Source organism: Amblyraja radiata, chromosome 22 (genome assembly GCF_010909765.2).
Source record: "Amblyraja radiata isolate CabotCenter1 chromosome 22, sAmbRad1.1.pri, whole genome shotgun sequence".
NCBI classification, from domain to species: Eukaryota; Metazoa; Chordata; class Chondrichthyes; order Rajiformes; family Rajidae; genus Amblyraja; species Amblyraja radiata.
Window position 1 is genome coordinate 23,046,721 of NC_045977.1, and position 20,007 is coordinate 23,066,727.

The 20,007-nt window shown below is 49.2% G+C and overlaps 1 protein-coding gene across 1 annotated transcript in view; it reads right to left on the reverse strand.

Annotated features, from left to right (window-relative positions):
• Nucleotides 1–20,007, reverse strand: part of LOC116985729 (coronin-7-like) — a 77,081-nt gene extending 57,074 nt beyond the window's left edge. The window contains exons 1-9 of the mRNA XM_033040664.1: nucleotides 19,852–20,007; nucleotides 18,330–18,426; nucleotides 15,932–16,012; nucleotides 14,896–14,966; nucleotides 13,735–13,918; nucleotides 12,115–12,191; nucleotides 10,700–10,750; nucleotides 4,394–4,480; nucleotides 1,287–1,369 (exon numbers count right to left, since the gene is read on the reverse strand). Coding sequence (XP_032896555.1) covers nucleotides 1,287–1,369; nucleotides 4,394–4,480; nucleotides 10,700–10,750; nucleotides 12,115–12,191; nucleotides 13,735–13,918; nucleotides 14,896–14,966; nucleotides 15,932–16,012; nucleotides 18,330–18,426; nucleotides 19,852–19,911 — 791 coding nt within the window. The 5' untranslated portion in view covers nucleotides 19,912–20,007. The remainder of the gene's footprint in view (nucleotides 1–1,286; nucleotides 1,370–4,393; nucleotides 4,481–10,699; nucleotides 10,751–12,114; nucleotides 12,192–13,734; nucleotides 13,919–14,895; nucleotides 14,967–15,931; nucleotides 16,013–18,329; nucleotides 18,427–19,851) is intronic.

Here is a 20,007-nt window from a genome sequence, read left to right on the forward strand (position 1 = left end):
CAGTGTTGACCAGCCACGATCACACTGAATGGAGGGGCAGGCTTAAGGGGCCTATTCCTGCTCCTATTTCTGTAGGAAGGAACTGCAGATGCTGGTTCATATCGAAGATAGACACAAAATGCTGGAGTAACTCAGCGGGTCAGTCAGTATCTCTGGAGAAAAGGAAAAGGGAATGTTTCCGATCGAGACCCTTCTTCAGGCCCTGTTTTCTGGTGTTTTCTTGCCAAATGTGTTTTCTTCTCTGCAGCAACGCAGAAGGCTATTCAACTGTACAAATCATCAAAGCCTGATGCTGCTTGTAGCAAACGCCAGGCGTGTACATGTGGAGGGTGCAATGCATTGAGATGAGGCTCAGGGGCTCAGGCTGGCCCTATTAAAGGGCATTAGCTATACGGAGAGGTTGGAAAATCTTGGAGTGTTTTCTCTGGAGCATCAGATGCCAAGGATAGACCTAGAAGGTGTTTATTAAATGATGAGCGGAACAGATAGAGTAGATAAGTCAGACTCTTTCCCTCCGGGTAGAAGACTAGAGGGCATAGATTTAAGGTGAGAGGGGCAAGGTTTAAAGGAGAGGTAGGGGCAATTTTGTTTTTTGTTTTACCCCAGAGGGTCGTGGGGGCATGGAACACGCTGCCTGGGGATTTGGCATCATGTACGACACAGACATTGTGGGCCGAAGGGCCTGTTCCTGTGCTGCACTGATCCCTTCTGCCTGCTTGACTCACCCTCAACAATCTACCTGTTGCAGATACACTTGTGGTGGTGGTGGTGGGGGATGCTTTTCTGATTGGAAGTCTGTGACCAGTCCGTATCTGGAATGAGCTGCCAGAGGAGACTATAGGAAACAATTATGATTTTTACATGGAACACATTACAGCACAGGAGCAGTCCCTTCGGCCCACAATGTCCATGCTGAACATGACACCAAGTTAAACGAATCTCCTCTGCCTGCACGTGATCCATATCCCTCCATTCTCTGCATATCCACATGCCTATCTAAAACTTCCCAAATGCACTATCGTATCTGTGTCCACCCCCCCCCCCCAGCAGTCGATGTGTCAGAGTGAACTCGTGTGCAACCCCCTCCCCCATCCCAGGTACGTCTGTCGCATCTGTCCCCACCACTATCCCTCTGCCAATTGCAAGAGCAGCCATTTATCCAGTCTATTCGTTCTCATTCCCCATATACAGGTCAACATATTACCTCCAAGCCAGGAGCTCCTACCTTGTGTTGTAATGTTATACCCACCCTGGTGTGGGTGTGTCAGGATGAACACATCACTCACCTCTGAGCTGTGTCGATGGCCAGGGTGCTGAGAGGCGCGGTGAACTTCCGTACGTCCCACAGCCTGGCTTGTCGCTCACGCATCTGTGGAGACACGGAGGGCAGAGTAGATGAGTGAGGATGGCCCAGAGCCGCTGCCCAGCAACGCATCGCAAGCATGGCTGGGCACGGGCCGCGGGTTGATGCTGTGTGCCGAACCTCCCAGATGTGTCGAGGTGAGGGGCAGATGTTACAGAGCAGATCCAAATTTTAACACTCCCATCACACTTCAGCAACACAGAACAGTACAGCACAGGAACAGGCCCTTCTGCCCACAATGTCCCTGTTACTCATGGTGCCAAGTTAAACTAATCTCCTCTGTCTACACGTGATCCATATCCCTCGATTGACTGCATATCCACCGGGTGGCGTCAGCAATGGCTGCCTCGCCAACAGTCTGTCTGTCCCTTCCTTCTTTGTGTCTGTTTTATATGTGTTAAATGTATGTGTTTCAGTGTTCTTTAGCTTGTTTTGTGTGTTTGGAGGGGTGGGGGAACTTTTTCTAATCTCTTTTCTCGACGGAGATGCGATTTATTCCGCATCGTATCTACGTCCGCATTGCGACCTAACATCGTGGAGTTGGCGGCCTTTGCTGGAGATCGACCGGGAGCTCCATTGCGGGACTTACCATCACGGAGTTCACAATCCCTGTCGGGGGATCATCTTTGGGTCTCCAACTGTGGGAGCTTGCGAGACCTTAACATCGCGGAGCCCCCGGTCACTGGTAGAGACCGACATTGGGGATTCCAAGCAGCAGGAGTTTCGACTGCCTCGACGAGGGAGATTCAATCCCCCCGACGGGGGCTTCGACCACCGGCTGCAGATGGTTCGACTGCCTTAACCGCGGAAGAATAAAGATAAAGGAGATTGGGCTTTATTGCCTTCCATCACAGTGAGGGATGTGGGGCATCTGCTGTGGTGGATGTTTATGTTAACGTTTATGTAGTTGTGTGTCTGGCTGCTTTTTTTTTTAGTATGGCTGTATGGTAATCTGAATTTCACCGTACCTTAATTGGTACACGTGGCAATAAACTGACCTTGAAACCTTGATATCCGTGTGCCTATCTAAAAGTGTAGGAAGGAACTGCAGATGCTAGTTTACACCATAGACACAAAATGTGGAAGTAACTCAGCGGAACAGGCAACATCTCTGGAGAGAAAGAATAGGTGACGTTTCGGGTCGTGACCTTTCTTCAGACTGAGTCAGGGGAGAGGGAGACTAGAAATATGGAAGGGTAAGGTGTGAAAGCGACAGATCAAAGCGGACGATAAGGAAATGTAAGAAGGTACACAAAATTGCTGGGGAAACTCAGCGGGTGCAGCAGCATCTATGGAGCGAAGGAAATAGGCGACGTTTCGGGCCGAAACCCTTCTTCAGACGAGTAAGGAAATGTAGACTGGTTTATTATTAGCCGAGGGGAAGGTGACAATGAGGCATACAATCAGTAAAATTAATCAGAAAGATAGTGAATCTAGTCGGAGGACTAGGGTGGGGGAGGGATGGGGAGAGAGGGGGAAAGCACGGGTGGGCGGTAAGCTGCCCAAGCGAAATACGAGGTGCTGTTCCTCTAATTTGCATTGGGCCTCACTCTGACAGTGGAGGAGGCCCAGAACAGAAAGGTCAGCCTTGGAATGGGGGGGGTTCAAATGTTTTGCACATGGGAGATTGGGTAGGCCTAGGTGGACTTCTTTGGTGCCTATCTAAAAGCCTCTTAAACAGCACAATCGTATCTGCCTCCATCTGCACGTCCGTCACTTCTGCCCCAGCTCCACTCCTCTGTTCACCCACTGCTGACCCCAAGACTAGCCAATTATCCTGCCTTATGTAGAAACAAGGAACCGCAGTTGCTGGTTTACACAAAAGGACACAGAGTGCTGGAGTAACTCAGCGGGTCAGGCAGCATTTCTGGAGATGTTTGGGGCTTGGTTTTCCTCATGTATGGTATACATTGACTGGATAGCAGGCAGTCAAAGCTTTTCACTGTATCTCGGTACCAGAAACAACAATAAAACATCAACATCACATACAGTACTTCCTCCCCTTAATCATCTCTCTCCAGAATTCCTTTTGAGTCATACTTTGCTGGTTTCTAAAAATATCCCAACTCTCTAGCTGGCCACTAATCTTCACATTAGATGTTTATTTTTCAATTTGATACTATCATTATCATCCTGTTAGCTGCTGATGAAGATAAAGCCTCTTTGTAGCGCCTTGCTCTCTCATTGGAAAATCGTTGCGGAGATTTATCAAAATGTCTCCTTAAATGTCTTCAGATGCCAAACTGCCGGTTTACTCTTTAATCTCTCTTCCCACTTCTCTTATGCCAAATATGTCCTTGTAATTGTTTTTGTACAAGTTTTGAATGCTAGTTTCACACCAAGTTTATCGCTCTCACACTGAAGCTGAAATTCTACCAGAGTTAGATCGCTCTTTCCTAGAGGGTCTTTTACTGAGAGATCTTTCTGAAATGTTCTCTCCTGAAGTATATTTGTGCAGTAGACAGCTTTTTACATCAATCCAACACTTTTATATTGCCAGTCTACCTTTAAAAGATTTCAGGTTAATTTAACTACTTCAATTGAATTTTTCCCAAAGCCCACTGTGGGATTCGAACTTCTGCCTTGGATCAATGACCTCACTTACTAACACAGAAGGCATCTGATCAGTCCCATCTCTCTGTTCATATCAAGATCCTCTCATACAATTTTCAGTGGCAAACGCACCCACTGACACTGCTTTAGAATGAGGGCCATCCAGAGGAACCACTCCTGACTGCACCTCGAAGATGTGCAGAGGGTGGTATGTGTACAGGACCAGTTGCCAAAGGAAGAGGTTGAGGCAGGTACAACAACAACAACAACATTTAGACAGGCACGTGGATGGGAAAGGTTTCCCCCACACTCATCCCCCGGTGCACCCCATAACCTCCCCAGTCACCCCGTTCTTTCCCCTCTGCCCTCCTCCTTTTCCTCCACGTCCCTCCCCCTGGCTTTACACGACACTGCCTTTTCTCTCATTACTCCTATTCGTCTCCTTCACTTCCCCCATACAGCAGCAGCACCAGTTACCTGGCTGAAGCCAGTCGACAGAACGACATCCAGTGCGCCCAGCCAGAGCAGCCGCGAATCCTTGATGTTGTCATGGCCTTTAACAGACTGGGGAAAGCAGAGAACTTATTACATATATGAAACAACCCTGCCCCCACCTTCCCCCCCCCCCCCCACCAACATTCCTCTCTCCTCACATCCTCCTCCCACTCTCCATATCAGCCTCCCCCTCCCTACCAGTACCCTCCCTCCATCTCAGCCTCTCCCTCCCTCCCTCCGCCTCCCCCTCCCTCCATACCAGCCTCCCCCTCCCTTCCAAACAGCCTCCCACTCCCTCCCCACCAGCTTCCCCTGCCTCTCCCTCCATCCCCTCCCCTCCCCTTCTACTCAGCAGGCCAGCAGGTTTTACCGATCCCAGGCCAAGGACAAGCCCCCCCTTTGCTCTCCGCACTTGTGTAAATGTTTACCGTAACGGCAATGACACAAGCGGAGTTGCCCGACGCCGGGGAAACACAGCAGGCCAGAGACCGGTCACTGCCCCCTCCCTTCCCAGGCGGTAGAAGATGCCCGCAGAATGCCCGCTGGCAGAGCTGGCAGCCTGTCGCGCCTGTAGATCATGGACTGGTCCTTCGTGCCGGGCACTCTGTTAATTCTCACACTGCTCTGCTGGGGGTCTGTGCATTAACTGAGTGGTATTCCCCACTTCTCCTCACCCACACCCAAGCACGTACACATTTCTCACACTACCTTCCGCCTCCCCAGTCACCCTGCTCCTTTCTCCTCCTTCGTATACACATCTCATTTCCGAGTCTCGCATTTCATTTCCCCGCTATTCCTCCTCTTTAGCCGCCCCCCCCGCCCCTTTCCGCACATATTCAGGGGCAACTTACAGAGGGCCAATTAGCCTATCAGCCTGCACATCTTTGGGATATGGGAGGAAACCAGAGCACCCAGAGGAAACCCACGTGGTCACATAGGGAATATGCAAACTCCACAAGGACAACAGCTGAGGTCAGGACCGAACCAAGGTCCCTGGTGCTGTGAGTCAGCAGCACTACCCGCTGTGTCGTCCCTTTAAAATGTCTACCTCCCATCTAATGGAGCAACTGTGGATCCAGAGGTACACTTCAAACTCCCGACCCAGATTTCAGTCTCCACTGTCAGCCTGAGTCTGGCTGCTTGTTTCCTTTCCCAATGTGATCCCTTTACACAGAAGGTGCGAGGCAAACAGAACGGTGTTTGTTCGGAAAGGCTGACAGAAGCTTGCACCAGTCAGTGAAGACTGAGAGGCCCCTGTTACTTGGTCAGACTGACTGTTGCAGTCTGTTCTCAAACTATGAGTAGAGCAGGGCTGTCTTGTGCGAGGAGGCTCTGGCTAACGGCGGGCGGCTCAGTGTCCGCGGGATTAATGACAGCAGCCTCCCACTGCATTATTTTAAACTGATTCAGAGATAGAGAGAAAGTAAACTTTGGGCAGCAGCCTGGGTGACGGCTTCTTGCTGTTGTTCCCCTGACACTCGGCATCCGGTGTTACACACGGCTCTCTGACAGCCGGGGCATCGGCCCCGAGCCAGCCCATCCCATCGGACATTCCCCGCGGCACAGACCACCAGCACAGACCGCTACACTTCCCCCTCCGCCATTCCCCACCTCCTGCCCGCACCCACACTCTCCTTAGGCCGGGGTTATTATTGTCACATGCACCAAGATACAGTGGCGAGCTTTGTGTTGCATGTTATCCAATCAGATCAGATAATGCCACGCATAAATACAATCACATCAAACTCAAGTACAATAGATAGAGCAAAGGGGAAGATACAGAGTGAAGAATATAGTTCTCAGCATTGTAGCGCATCAGTTCCAGAGACAAAGTCCCATGTCCACAATGGGGTGGAGGTGAATCGGACAGTACCCTCGCTTATGGAAGGATCGTTCAGATGCCTGAACAGAAGTTGTTCCTGAGCCTGGAAAGAGGCTTTTAGACAAGGATATGCAGGGATTGGAGGGATATGGAGCAGGATCATGTGTAGGCAGGGAAGATTAGTTTATCTTCGCATCATGTTCGGCATGAACATTGTGGGCTGAAAGGCGACGGGGATCAGGGGGATCTTATTGAAACATATAAGATTATTAAGGGTTTGGACACGCTAGAGGCAGGAAACACGTTCCCGACGTTGGGTGAGTCCAGAACCAGGGGCCACAATTTAAGAATAAGGGGTAAGCCATTTAGAGCGGAGACGAGGAAACACTTTTTCTCACAGGTAGGGCGATGGAGGGCAGGTTCTCTGGATGCTTTCAAGAGAGAGCTAGATAGGGCTCTTAAAGATAGCGGAGTCAGGGGATATGGGGAGAAGGTAGGAACGGAGTACTGATTGTGGATGATCAGCCATGATCACATTGAATGGCTGTGCTGGCTCGAAGGGCCGAATGGCCTACTCATGCACCTATTGTCTGTTCCTGTATGTTCTTTCATCTTTACTATCTCCTTCAGAAACTGAATAGTAACTGAACTGGGATTTTACTTCGGAGTCACGTGAGTGACTACGTGAAGAACCCCGCCAGGACGCATGCGTGTCATTTCGCTACACGCATTGCGAAACGTCAGACGCGGTGGAAGGACGTTCCCCCGCGGCGGCAGTTTAAGAGCCACCAATACCATCACCAGCTGTGGAGGTAGATGGACAGCACAGGAGGCATCCTTCTTACTCACACTGGGTATAAACTACTTGGACATGTTGGGTACATTCCATGGCCTAAAGTCATATTGTACTGGATCACAACACCAGCATGTTAGATTACAAATAGACAATACCACTGTGGTAGCATACATCAACCACATGGGTGGCAACAAATCGATATCATGTGACAATCTCGCTAATTCAATTTGGCAATGGTGCATCCAGAGAGATATTTGGATATCAGCCACTTACCTACCAGGGAGACTAAATTTAGTGGCAGACACCAGGTCACGCAAATTTAATGAAAACACCGAATGGATGTTAAACAAAATGGTATTTGCTGACATTACAGCAAAATATGGAACACCGGATATCGATCTATTCGCATCCAGACTAAACAACCAGATACCTAATTATGTTTCATGGGAACCAGACCCTGGGGCAGCAGCAACAGATGCATTTTCGCTGCATTGGGGGAAATTGTTTATTTACGCATTCCCTCCTTTCTGCCTCATCAGTCGGGTATTAAGGAAAATACAACAAGACTCTGCGTCTGGTATTTTGGTAGTACCCGATTGGCCTACACAACCATGGTTCCCAGTGGTGCAAAACATGGTATTAGAACCATGTAGTACCATCCCACATAGACCAGATTTACTACTACATCCCGTGACAGGGGATAGCCATCCATGCCATAAATGCTTGAACCTGTTAATTTGTAGAGTTTAAAAACACCACTTCTACAACTGGGACTAACGGACCGAACAGCGAACATCATCTCGGCGGCCCAAAGAGAATCAACTAAAAAACAATATCTGGTCTACATCAGGAAGTGGGAAATGTACTGTCATAAGAACAAAATCACCAATAGAAATATGAACATCCCATCTGTTCTGGAATATCTGGCAGGCCTCCACTATGATGAGGGGCTCAGCTACAGTGCCATCAACAGCGCCAGATGTGCCCTGTCGACTTACCTATGGCAGGGGACAGAGCGTTACACGGTAGGGACTCACCCTCTGGTAACTAAGCTCATGAGGGGAATATTTAATACGAATCCCCCAAAAACCAGGTACTCCCAAATTTGGGATGTAAGCATTGTCCTGAAAGCACTCAGGAACTGGTCTCCAGCATCTACTCTGTCCCTACACAGACTAACTTTAAAAACAGTCATGTTAATGGCATTGGTCACGGCACAGAGGGTTCAGTCACTGCACAAACTCAGACTGGACAACATGACCTCCTCACCTGACGATATTACGTTCCACATATACGAACTAGTAAAACAGAACAGACAGGGATCAGCAGGCCTCAATATCCAATTTAGGTCATACCCTGCAGATGACCGTCTCTGTATAGTTAGACACCTGTCACTATACATGGAGAAAACAAAAATCCTAAGAGGCAATGAGAAGGGACTGCTGATCAGCCATAAGCAACCTCACAAAAGAGTGACGGTCCAGACCATCTCGAGATGACTGAAACAAGTACTGACACAGGCTGAGGCGGATACTAACGTTTTTAAATCTCATTCCACCAGGGCTGCAGCTACATTGGCAGCAGTACAACTGGATGTGCCCATGGACCAAGTCCTCGAAGCAGCAGGATGGTCAGGGGAAAGAACTTTCCAGTCATTTTACAATAAACCAGTAATGAAAACTGGAACATTTGCAGAATTTTTTTTAAATTCTGTAAATTAATTAAACCCATAAAAGGGGTTATAATTTGTGTTAATAAATTTAATGATTTCAATAACGAATCATGTGCAATTATGTTAACACTATTCCTCCCACAGTCAAGGCAGACGTGATGCATGGACTCGTTTCTACGGCATGAAATCACAGAGCTTTAAAATCTTCACGTAGTCACTCACGTGATTCCGAAGTAAAATAGTAAGATTAAACGAGAACTTACCAGTTTGAAGTTTGATCTGTATTTTATGAAGAGTTACGATGAGGGATTACGTGCCCTCCGCTCCCACCCTGATCATATACTTAACTGGTATCTCTTCTCTAATCTTACTATGTTTAGCCATTACAGTTATCTGTGATTTCACACCGCTGCTTTGAAGAATGACACGCATGCGTCCTGGCGGGGTTCTTCACGTAATCCCTCATCGTAACTCCTCATAAAATACAGATCAAACTTCAAACTGGTAAGTTCTCGTTTAATCTTACTATTTAGTTTTCTTCAGAGTGGAGAAGGCAGGGATAAAAATCGCCATGCACAACCCTGACTCTCCTTCAGCAACAGCACACTACACTGGACTTGTTTATCTAATTATGTTTTTGCACAAATATCTTGGTCTTTTCCTTTCCATGTCTTGGATAATTTTATGCATTTTTTATGTAATTTCTGCAATTTTATGTATATCTATGTGCATGTTATGTATATTGGTCTATATTCATGTATAATTTATGTACATTTCATGCTTATTTATGTGTATTTATGTGCATAATTTATGTATGATTTGCCTGTGATTTATGTCTGAAGAAGGGTCCCGTCCCGAAACGTCACCTATCTATGTTCTCCCGGTACTGCTGCCTGACCCACTGAGTTACTCCAGCGATAGATAGACACAAAGTGCTGGAGTAACCCAGCGGGTTAGGCAGCATCTCTGGTGGAAAAGCATGGGTGATGTTTCGGGTCGGGACCCGTCATGAGACATAAATGACCCCAGCACTTTTTGTAAACCAGCACCTGCAGTTGCTTTGCTTTCCTTATGTTTGTGTGTAGTCTGAGTCTTCGTGCTTGTGCTAGTGCAGGCAGGACTCTCACTGTTCCTGCACCTCATCCAGTTAAACACAACCCGACTTAACCCAGTCTGTCAAAGAGGGAGACAGTCAGCAGAGCCACGAGCGGTGGGGTCATGGTGATGGCGAGGTCGCATCAGGCAGCTCGGAGTGAGTGAGTGAGAGGGAGGTGGTGAGGCCGTGGCATCTCCAGGACGGCGCTCACTGAGGCAGCGGTTCGGTTTGGATGGACCAGCCTGGGGGAGGGGAGGGGCCACAGGCACCAGAACACTCTGGGCTGTTTATACAGGAAGAACAGATTAAGCAGAGCCAAAATACCACACATTCCAGAGGCAGCCAAGCCTGTTCCCGCAGCCCGTTACCATGGCAATACTTCCCCCGGCAGCAACCAGAGCTCTGTGACACCTCAGCCGGTGAGGACGTTGCACCGCACGGCCAGGGAACGGGGTTAGAGGCATGTGTTGGCTAACTCACCCACTCCCTCCGCACCCTCATAACCTCAGACCACACACGGAGAGAGTAGCGGCGCAGAGAGGGGAGATTGGGGGGGGGGGGGGGGGGGGGGAGAGTGTGCAGGATGGCAATGAAAAACAGAGGGGGGGGGGTGAGAGAGAGAAGAGGTGCAAGAACAGAGGGGGCAGAAAAGAGGGAGTCATTACAGCACTGAGCCCCTGCCAGTGCATCCAGCATAGACGTCAGGTTTATCGACAATCAGTGGCTGCCTGGTTGGCGGCCATCACTGTTCCACTGGGCAGGGCACACACACGCACAGACACACGCACAGACATGCTTTTCGCAAAGCACACTCCACCCCACCCCACAAGGCCTGAGCTTTGCCACGTGCCCATCTCTGGGGCAGCAGGTTCCATGCGCGTGCCAGGAGCGAGGGAGGTTACCTGCACCGCTGAAGACTTGGCCCTTGGGTCGAAAACCCGCAGCATCTTATCCTGAGGAGAGAGTCACAGAGAGGAGGAGGTTAGGAAGGCATTTGCCAAGTAACACCAGTGCAATTCAACACACACAGAAAATAGAACGGTGGATGGCGGGGGAGAAGGGGGTTGTCCAGGATCTGGGGGTAAATGAGAGAGGGCGGCAGGGAGAGACAGAGACAGGGACAGACATCGGAGGTAAGGGTGAGGGAGAGGAATGGGGGAGTGTTGGCTGTATTTGTTTATTAGTGTCACATGCACTGATACACAGGGAAGAACTTTGTTAAGTGGGCAGATCATGCCATGATGAGTAGTCAAACCAGGGCTGACTCAGGTAGTCAAAAAGATATACAGATTGCAGAACATAATGTGATAGCTACAGAGGAAATGCAGAGGTGTGGGGACAGGGAGTGTGGTGCAGGTGTGGGGAGTGTAGCTGGTAGCAGTGGTCCAGGAGCTGGGGGTGTGGTGGGGACTGGCAAGGTGGGTGGGGATGGTGGTGTGGGGTTGGGGAGGGTGTTGTTGGCAGTGGTGGTCTGGAAGTTGGGGCACGGCTGCCACCTGGTGGCGGGCGGTGGGAGTAGCGGGTGCCCACGCAACAGCTCACGCTGCCCTCTGCTGGCCACGTGGCTTTGCAGCAACTTCAGTGACTGGAGACCACAGGAACTAGCATCATGAGAAACAAAACAACGGCTGGAGACACAAGGAACTGCAGATACACAAAATTGCTGGGGGAACTCAGCGGGTGCAGCAGCATCTATGGAGCGAAGGAAATAGGCGACGTTTCGGGCCGAAACCCTTCTTCAGGAACTGCAGATGTTGGTTTATAAAAATAACACAACCTGCTGGAGGAATGATCTGAAGAAGGGTCCTGACCCAAAACGCCACCTATCCATGTTCTCCAAAGATGCTGCCTGACCCGCTGAGTTACTCCAGCACTTTGTGTTTCTGTTTGTAAACCAGCACGTACGGTTCCTTGTGTCTGCTGATGGATTCCCCTTTCGTTAATGTTCAACTGCAACAATACCTGGTGCTCAGCACTGGAGCGCCTGAGCTGTGTAGCGCCCGAGCTGTGCCTTGTTCAGATATGTTTAGTTTAGTTTATGTACCCGTGAAAAGTTTTTTGTTGCGCGCTATCCAGACCGTGGAAAGACTATACATCATTACAATCAAGCCATCCACAATGTACAGATACAGGATAAAGGGAATGATGTTTAGTGCACATGAAGAATGAGCAAATAAAGAATTTAGTGCAAGATGAAGGATGTCAGAGCTGCCCTGAGCTGTGACACCTCCGCTGGTCCCACGGGGCTGGAGGATCTGTCAGAGGCCCCATGAGCAGAGCTGTACTGAGCCCCCGGCCCCTCCCTCCATACACTCACCTTGCAGGAGGAGCCCAGCAGGCAGCCATCCCCCTTCCAGGTCAGGCTCTGCACTTGGTCCCCGTGGTCACCGAGAGCTGTGAGAGAAGATAAGTAGTGAGGCACAGATACCACTGCAGCCCTGTCTCACACGGCGATGCAGCGGGCGAGAGCAAAGCAGCCGAGGGCAGGAGGCGATGGGGTAAAATCACAGCCGGGCATCAACCACGGCAGCTGTGGCCAGAGGTAGAACACGTGGGCACCTCTCTCCGCAGACAGTCAAGGATCCTCACCGTGCTCTCTTCTCCCTGCTACCGTCGGTCAGGAAGTACAGAAGCCTGAGGTCCCACACCACCGGGTCAGGAACAGCTACTTTCCTACATCCATCAGGTTCTTGAACCAACTGCACAACCTTAATCCAACCTCGGTAATGGAACTCTATGATCATCTCTTGCAACACCAGGTACTTAGTATTGTAATTATATTTTTGCATATTTTGTAATTTTACAGTCTCTTTCCTTTTAAGTATAATGTATGTATAATGTATGAATAATTTGCTTTTGTGTGTTGGGCTGAGTCCATGTCCCTGTGCCAGTGCTGCTGCAAGCACGTTCTTTCATTGCACCTGGACCTCACCCTCCTCGAGCATGTGACGATAAACTTGAACCCATGTAAAGTAAGCGTTGGGCCAGGGTCACTATTCAGCCAGACTGTTACAATAGGGAATCAGAAATCACAACACTGACAAAATCACAGCGTCTGATGGCAGCTTGTTGTGGATAAATGACCCCTTGTGTTGCACCTTTACAACACCTCGGGACAGCTCAAAGTCACAAGCAGTGCTGCAGAGATGGAGAAAGGCAGTAGCAGACCATTCAGCCCTTGCAGACTCCCATTCAACGGCATCATGGCTGATACCCTACCTCACAGTTTACTTTAGACTTTAGTGATGCAGCATAAAAACAGAGCCTTCGGCTCATCGAGTCTGCGCCGACCAGCAATCATCCCATACACTAGCACTATCCTACACACAAGGGACAATCTCCAGAAGCCAGTCAACCTATACATCTTTGGAGTCTGGGAGGAAACCGGAGCACCCGGAGAAAGTCCACGTGGTCACAGAGAGAATGTACAAACTCTGCACAGAGAGCACCCATAGTCAGGATCGAACCCTGGCACTGTAAGGCAGCAACTCTACTGCTGTCTCGTACTATACATGCATATGATAGTAAACACCTTGACTTAACCCTTTAGATGGACACAAAATGCTAGAATCACTCGGAAGGTCAAGCAGCATCTCTGGAGTAAAGGAATTGACTTAACCCTTTAATATCTTTGGTGTCTAGAAATCTCTCCTCATTACAAATATTCAGAGATTATGTCCACCAGCTTTGTTGCCCAGGTTCACCACACCGCGTGCGAAAGAACAGCTCATTTCAATCCTGTCTTGCTCTGAACCTTGTGGTGAGCACCCAGATTCCAGCTGCCCTCCAGCCAGGGCAACATTCTCCCGTGCAGTCCGTGAAACCCCGAGGGGTTTTCTTTGTTTCAGTGAGATGGAGTCGACCCACTCTCTCCTCCTTGCCACGCCAGGAATGAGACGGAGAGATCGAGATGCGTTTGGTGGCGCAGTCACCTCACCTGCCAGAGGCTTCTGCTGAGCCAGGTCCCACACTGTGGCCACGCTGCCCGCCCCACTCGCTAACACCCCGTCAGCGGAAGGGTGAAAGAGCACACACTCCACGGGCGCTGCCTCTGGTCCGAGCGCAGTGCTCTGCGTGGCCGTTACCTCCGTCCCTGCGTCCTCCAGTCGCCACAGTTTCACCTGCTCACAGAAAACGTTCCGCGTTAAAAAAACCTCGTCTTCATCTCTGGTCTTTGACCAACCATCTACAGCACGGAAGGACACTAAGAGTAACTAAGTGGGTCAGGCAGCATCGCTGGAGGACATAAATAGCTGATATTTAGGGTCAGGACCCTCCTTTAGATCTAATAGTCCCTTCAGCCCAACATCCATGCTGAGCAAGATGCCCAATTTTGCAAGTTGCCAGCCAGCCTGCCCAACTCCCGCACTAGTCCCACCTTGCCACAATTGGCCCATATTACGTATGTATCCAACTATTATTGGAGGCACAAAAACTGGAGGAACAGCAGCTCCTATTCCACTTGGGTGACTTCCAACCCAACAGTATGAACATCGCATTCTCCAGTTTTTGGTAACTACGAACCTGCAAACATCACCCTCCCCTCCAGCCAACCACCACCCCACCTCCCCCACTCGTAGCTGCATCCCACCTGGATCCCCCCCCCATTCCCTACCACCTTCCTCTGGCTTCAGATTTCACTCCTCTTCTATCCTTATCTCACACTTTTTGTCTTCTCATCTCTGGTCTTTGTCCAACCTGCCAATTAAACTTCCCCCCACCCCCTCCTCACCCGTATCCACCTATCACTCATCAGGCTACCCATGTTCTCCAGAGATGCTGCTTGATCCGCTGAGTAACTCACACTTTGTGTCTTTCTTTGTGAGCCAGCATCCGCAGTTCCTTCTGTCTACGTTGTTAAACACAAGACTTGGACCAATTCCTATTCCCGCGGAACACCAGAGTGCAGTGCTTGCCCACCCCCTTCCACCCCCCCACCCACTAGACCATCCCCCGCCTCACAGACCCCCCTCCAACCCTAGCGACCCCCCCTGCCCGAGGTGATCCCCCAACCCCATGTTGACCCCAAGGGGCCCCCGTTGCCAGCCAGCCTGCCCACCTCCCACCCCGCACAGGACGCACTGCGTGGGCACGTTACCGTGGTGTCGGCCGAGCATGTTGCCAGCAACGCGTCGTCAAACGGCGAGAAATCAAAGTCAGTCGTCAGATCTGCAGGTGGAGAGGAGAGAGTCAGCACCACACTGGCACCATCACCTGTACCCACACCCCACAGGGCACTGTGACTGTAACCACACCCCACTATTGACTCTACCCACACCTCCTTTGTTTATGTAAATATTACTGACGATGTGTCGTGGACCAACCACATTGATGTGACAGCCAAGGCAGCACAGCAACGCCTCTACTTCTCCAGGAGACTGGGGAAATTTGGCATGTCTCCAATGATTCTCATAAATTTCTACAGATGCACCATAGAAAGCATACTGTTGGGATGCAACACAGCTCCATTTGGGAACAGGTCTGCCCAAGACTACAGGAAATTGCAGGACATTGTGGAAATAGCCCAGTCCATCACACAGAGCCGACTTTCCACCATTGATTCCACCCACACTTCACGTTGTCACGGAAATGCAGCCAACATAATCAAAGACTTGTCCCACCCGTCATTCCTTCTTCTCCCCGCTCCCGTCTGGTAGAAGAAACAGAAGCTAGAAAGTGTGCACCACCACACTCAGGAACAGCTTCTTCCCCTCTGATATCGAGGTTTCTGAAATATCCTTCCATAAGCTAGTGCTGTCCGATTCACCTCTACCCCATTGCTGCCGTGGACTTTGTCCCTGGAACTGGTGTGCTGCAATGCTGAGAACCATATTCTGCACTCTTTTTGATCTTCCCTTTTGCTCTACCTAGTGTACTTTAGTTTGAATTGATTGTATTTATGTGGACCATTATCTGATCTGATTGGACAGCATGCGGCACAAAGCTTTTCGCTGTACCTCGGTACACGTGATAATAATAAACCTACACTTGTGGACGAGGCGCTGTGCCGTTAATGTGGAACGCGAGTAGCTGCCTGGCATCACCGACAGATACCCAGAGCAGCCCCGCAGTCCAGAGCTGCAACTTGACATAGGGGCCCACCTTACCTGCAGCCTACAGAGGTCTAAGTTTACCTGCGTGACAAGGAAGCTCCGACACGTGCCGCTTGTCTCTGCGTCCGTTTTCCAGTGGAAGAATCCCAAGCGTGCCACCTCCTACGCCAAACCAAAAAAAAAACTTTACAGACAGCCGCTCAGAATACAGGGTGAAAAACTAACTCCCGGTACACTGCTACAGAGACCGGAAGTTAGATCTTAATCTAAAATAAACATTCGATCAGCTAACCTCAAATAAACGTCACTGATAACATTTACCTAAATTCCCATATAAATTCATTATAATTCTAATCGCGAATTTCCTGTAACCTCATTGCAGACATTGGACGTTGTCTCTGGAACTGCTGAGAACTATATTCTGCCCTCTGTATCTTTCATAGACCAAGATGTCCCATCTAAGTTATTCCCGTTTGCCCGCATCTGGCCCATCCCTCTAAACCTTTCCTATGTATAAAGTGTGGGTTTTATGGATGTAGAATTTATAGATAGGAAAGTAGATTTACTGCCATTCTGTAATCTTTCTCTTTGCTCTACCTACTGTGTTCAAGTTTGATTTGATTGCATTGGTGGCTAGCATCTGATTTAACTGGATAGCATACAAAACATAGCTCGGTACGCGGGACAATAAAGATTAATCTCTCCCACCCTATCCCTTGTGCTGATCTTTTTGTGCAGAGAATCAATCTCTCCATTGAGACATTGTGGACTTTGCCTCCACTGGGCCAGACCCACTGAGGCGTAACACCCCACGGTGCCCACAGTCCTGTGGGAGCCATAAGACACAGGAGAAGATTAAGCCCTTCAACCCATCAAGTTTGCTCTGCCATTCGATCATGGATGATCTATTTTTCCTTCTCAACCCCTTTCTCCTCCCACTGCAAGTGTAGAGCAGGGAAATCAGATGGGAACAGGAGCAACGATGATATCGGAATGGATAGTGCAGTGGACGGTGAGGAAGGTTATTTAAAATTTCAACAGGATCTAGATCAACTTGGAAAGTGGGCCACGGAATGGCAGATGGAATTTAACTTGGGCAGGTGCGATATGTCGCATTTTGAGAAGTTTTTTTGTTGTTGGTTTTTTTTTGTTTATTTTATTAGAAGTTAATACAGTACAAAACAGTACAGTGGAACCTAATTTTAGGTGCCAACTATGTCATACCGTAATCCATTCTATGTACAACCTCTAGTTTTATGTTTTGAGAAGGAAGTAAGCAAGACAAGAAAAAGAAAACAATAGAAAGGGGAAAAAGAGGAAAAATAGATGGTAGAGAATAGAAAAACGTGAAGTGTGTATATAAAAAAAAGAAAAAGTGGAAAGTAGAAATAGGAGAGAAGGCCCCTTAAAAGAGAAATTTTCAAATCTTTATTCGGAGATGTAGATCTATCCGCGGCATGAACTGAAATTAGCAATCTTTACGGTACCGCTGCATCACATGATTCCAAAAAGTCGATGAAAGGAGACCAACTCCTTAAGAATTGGTCATATTTATCTATTAGTCGGAGTTAAACCAAGGCTGGAGTTACACAGTGAATAGCAGGGCCCATGGGAGCATTGTAGAACAGAAAGACCGATGGGTACCGGTACATGGTTCCTTGAAAGCGGTGTCACAGGCAGATACGATAATGAAGGCAGCTTTTGGCACGCTTGACTTCATCAGTCTGGGCATTGAGTACAAGAATTGGGATGCAATGATACAGCTGTTGGCGAGACCACACTTGAAGTATTGTGTGCAGTTCTGGTCACTGAGCTATAGTTGAAGGATGTAATTAAACTGGAAAGGGTTTAGAAAAAGATTCACAAGGATGTGATGGGACTGGACTTGAGTAAGGAGAGACTGAATAGGCTGGACCTGTTTTCCCTGGAGTGAAGGGAGCTGTGGGGTGATCTTTATAAAATCATGAGGAGCATAAGGAAGATGAACAGTCACAGTCTCTTTGATATGGCAGTTGGGTCTAAAACTAGAGGGCATAGATTTAAAGTGACATGGAAAGATTCAAAGAGGATTCTGAGTGACAATGTTTTCACACATTATGGTGGGTATGTGGAATGATCTGCCAGAAATTAATGACTGGACATTTATACAGGTATGTGGATAGAAAAGGTTTAGAGGGATATGGACTGCACAACACAACACTGGTCTGAAGAAGGGTACCGACCCAAAACGTCACCTATCCATGTTCTCCAGAGATGCTGCCTGACCTGCCGAGTTACTTCAGCACTTTATGTGTTTTTTTCACACTGACAAATGCTGGTGACATAAATAAATCAAACAAATAACAAGAGGTTGCAGGCGAGATCAGCACATTGGCTGGACACAGGCACTGCTGTAACCGGCTAAGACCTCAGGCCGAAGTGGCTTCTCCGCTGGCCCTGGCCATTGCGAGTGTTCACCTCCACTGAAACGTTCATTTACCTGGGCTGCTGGCATTGAAAGCAATGAAGGCACAGCTCGACTTGATGTGATTTCCGCAGGAAGTGGCAGAGCCGCTTCTGATGCCATTGATCCAGTCCTGTAGCAGCATAAAGGCACGGTTACCATGACGGCCATCAAAGAGGAACATCCCATGTACACAGCCCCTCTCATTCCCTCCACAACTCAGGCATCAGAGCCACGCACCCGCGAATGGCAGCCACACCTCGGTTACCTGCCACGTGTTATCTCACCTCACCAGTTCAATCCACATTCTCTCTCTCTATCTTGCACCACCAAACCCAGGAACATTTTTTCCCCTCAGTTGGATAGACAGAGGGAAAAAATCAGCAGGACAGGCAGCATCTCTGGATAGAACAAATGTATGATGTTTCGGGTCGAGTCCCTTCTTCAGAGATGCTGCCTCTTCCGCTGAATTACTCCAGCATTTTGTCTATTCTCGGTGTATACCAGCATCTGCAGTTCCTTCCAACACTTTCCCCTTCTGTTATCAGCTTCTAAATGGTCCTTCCATAAAATAAGGTACTGTTTGATTCACCTCTACCCCAATATGGAACTGAAGCACTAGAATACTGAGAACTATATTCTGCACTCTGTATCTTCCCCTTATTCTACTCTACTGTACCTATTGTACTTGAGTTTGATATGATTGTATCAATGTACGGTATATTTGATCTGTTTAGATGGCAGGCAAAACAAATCTTGTCACTGTATCCCAGTACATGTGACAATAATAAACCTAAACATCTCTGCCACTGCCATTTTTCCTCCCTCCTTGCCCGGGATGTGCTTGTGCAAGCACAGATTCTCTGACTCATACGAGTGGTGACAGTTTCCTCGGACGGCGCTCCGCTGCTCAGTACGTTCCTACTGCGAGTCAGACTTGCAGTTTGCAGCCGCTTCCTTCCTCTCTTCTCCCCACCAAAGACAGCGGAAGGAAATTGCAGCATTTTCGCTGAGCAACAGCTAGATGCAAGAGAGTTGGTTATATATATATATTCGCCTCTTTCTGCCGGGGATATGTCTATACATCTCAAATGCATCAACAATAAAGGGCAGATCCTGTTCTAACTTGCAGCCTGCATAAAAGGGAGAATTCCAGCCTTTTGACACTATCAACATTCCATTAAAAAGAGAAACGTTTATTTCTACTGCCCCTTCCAAACTGACAGAGTGGCTGCAGATGCTTTGCAGCCACCTTGCATGCACCGGTGGTGCAGTGTATAGGAGAGAGCGGCCAACCAGTGCACGGCAAGATCTCATAAACACCAGTGCAATGGTAAAGCAACCTGTTTCAGGGAGTTTGCCACTGACAGCGGCACCGGCACCGGCACACTGGCCTCTGGCAAAGGACGGCTCCTGCGACTGAGTCGCGCTCCCTCAGCTGAGGCCCAGTCTCTGGAGGGAGCGCCTCACCCTCCCCGCGGGCTGGCCCTGCCCTCCTCCCCCTTCACACACAGTCCCCGGCCGCTACTAACATTGCTGCCGACGGACACTCACTCACCGCTCGGACCGGCAGCCGCGGCGCCGTGTTCTTGTACTTTGACGCCCTGAAGCGACTCATGGCCCCGCAGTTACGTTACCGCAACTTCACTCGGTCAGCGATTGCGCCGACTGCCCGGGGCGGGCGGGCAGGTGGAGACTGGGCGTGGCTCGGCGA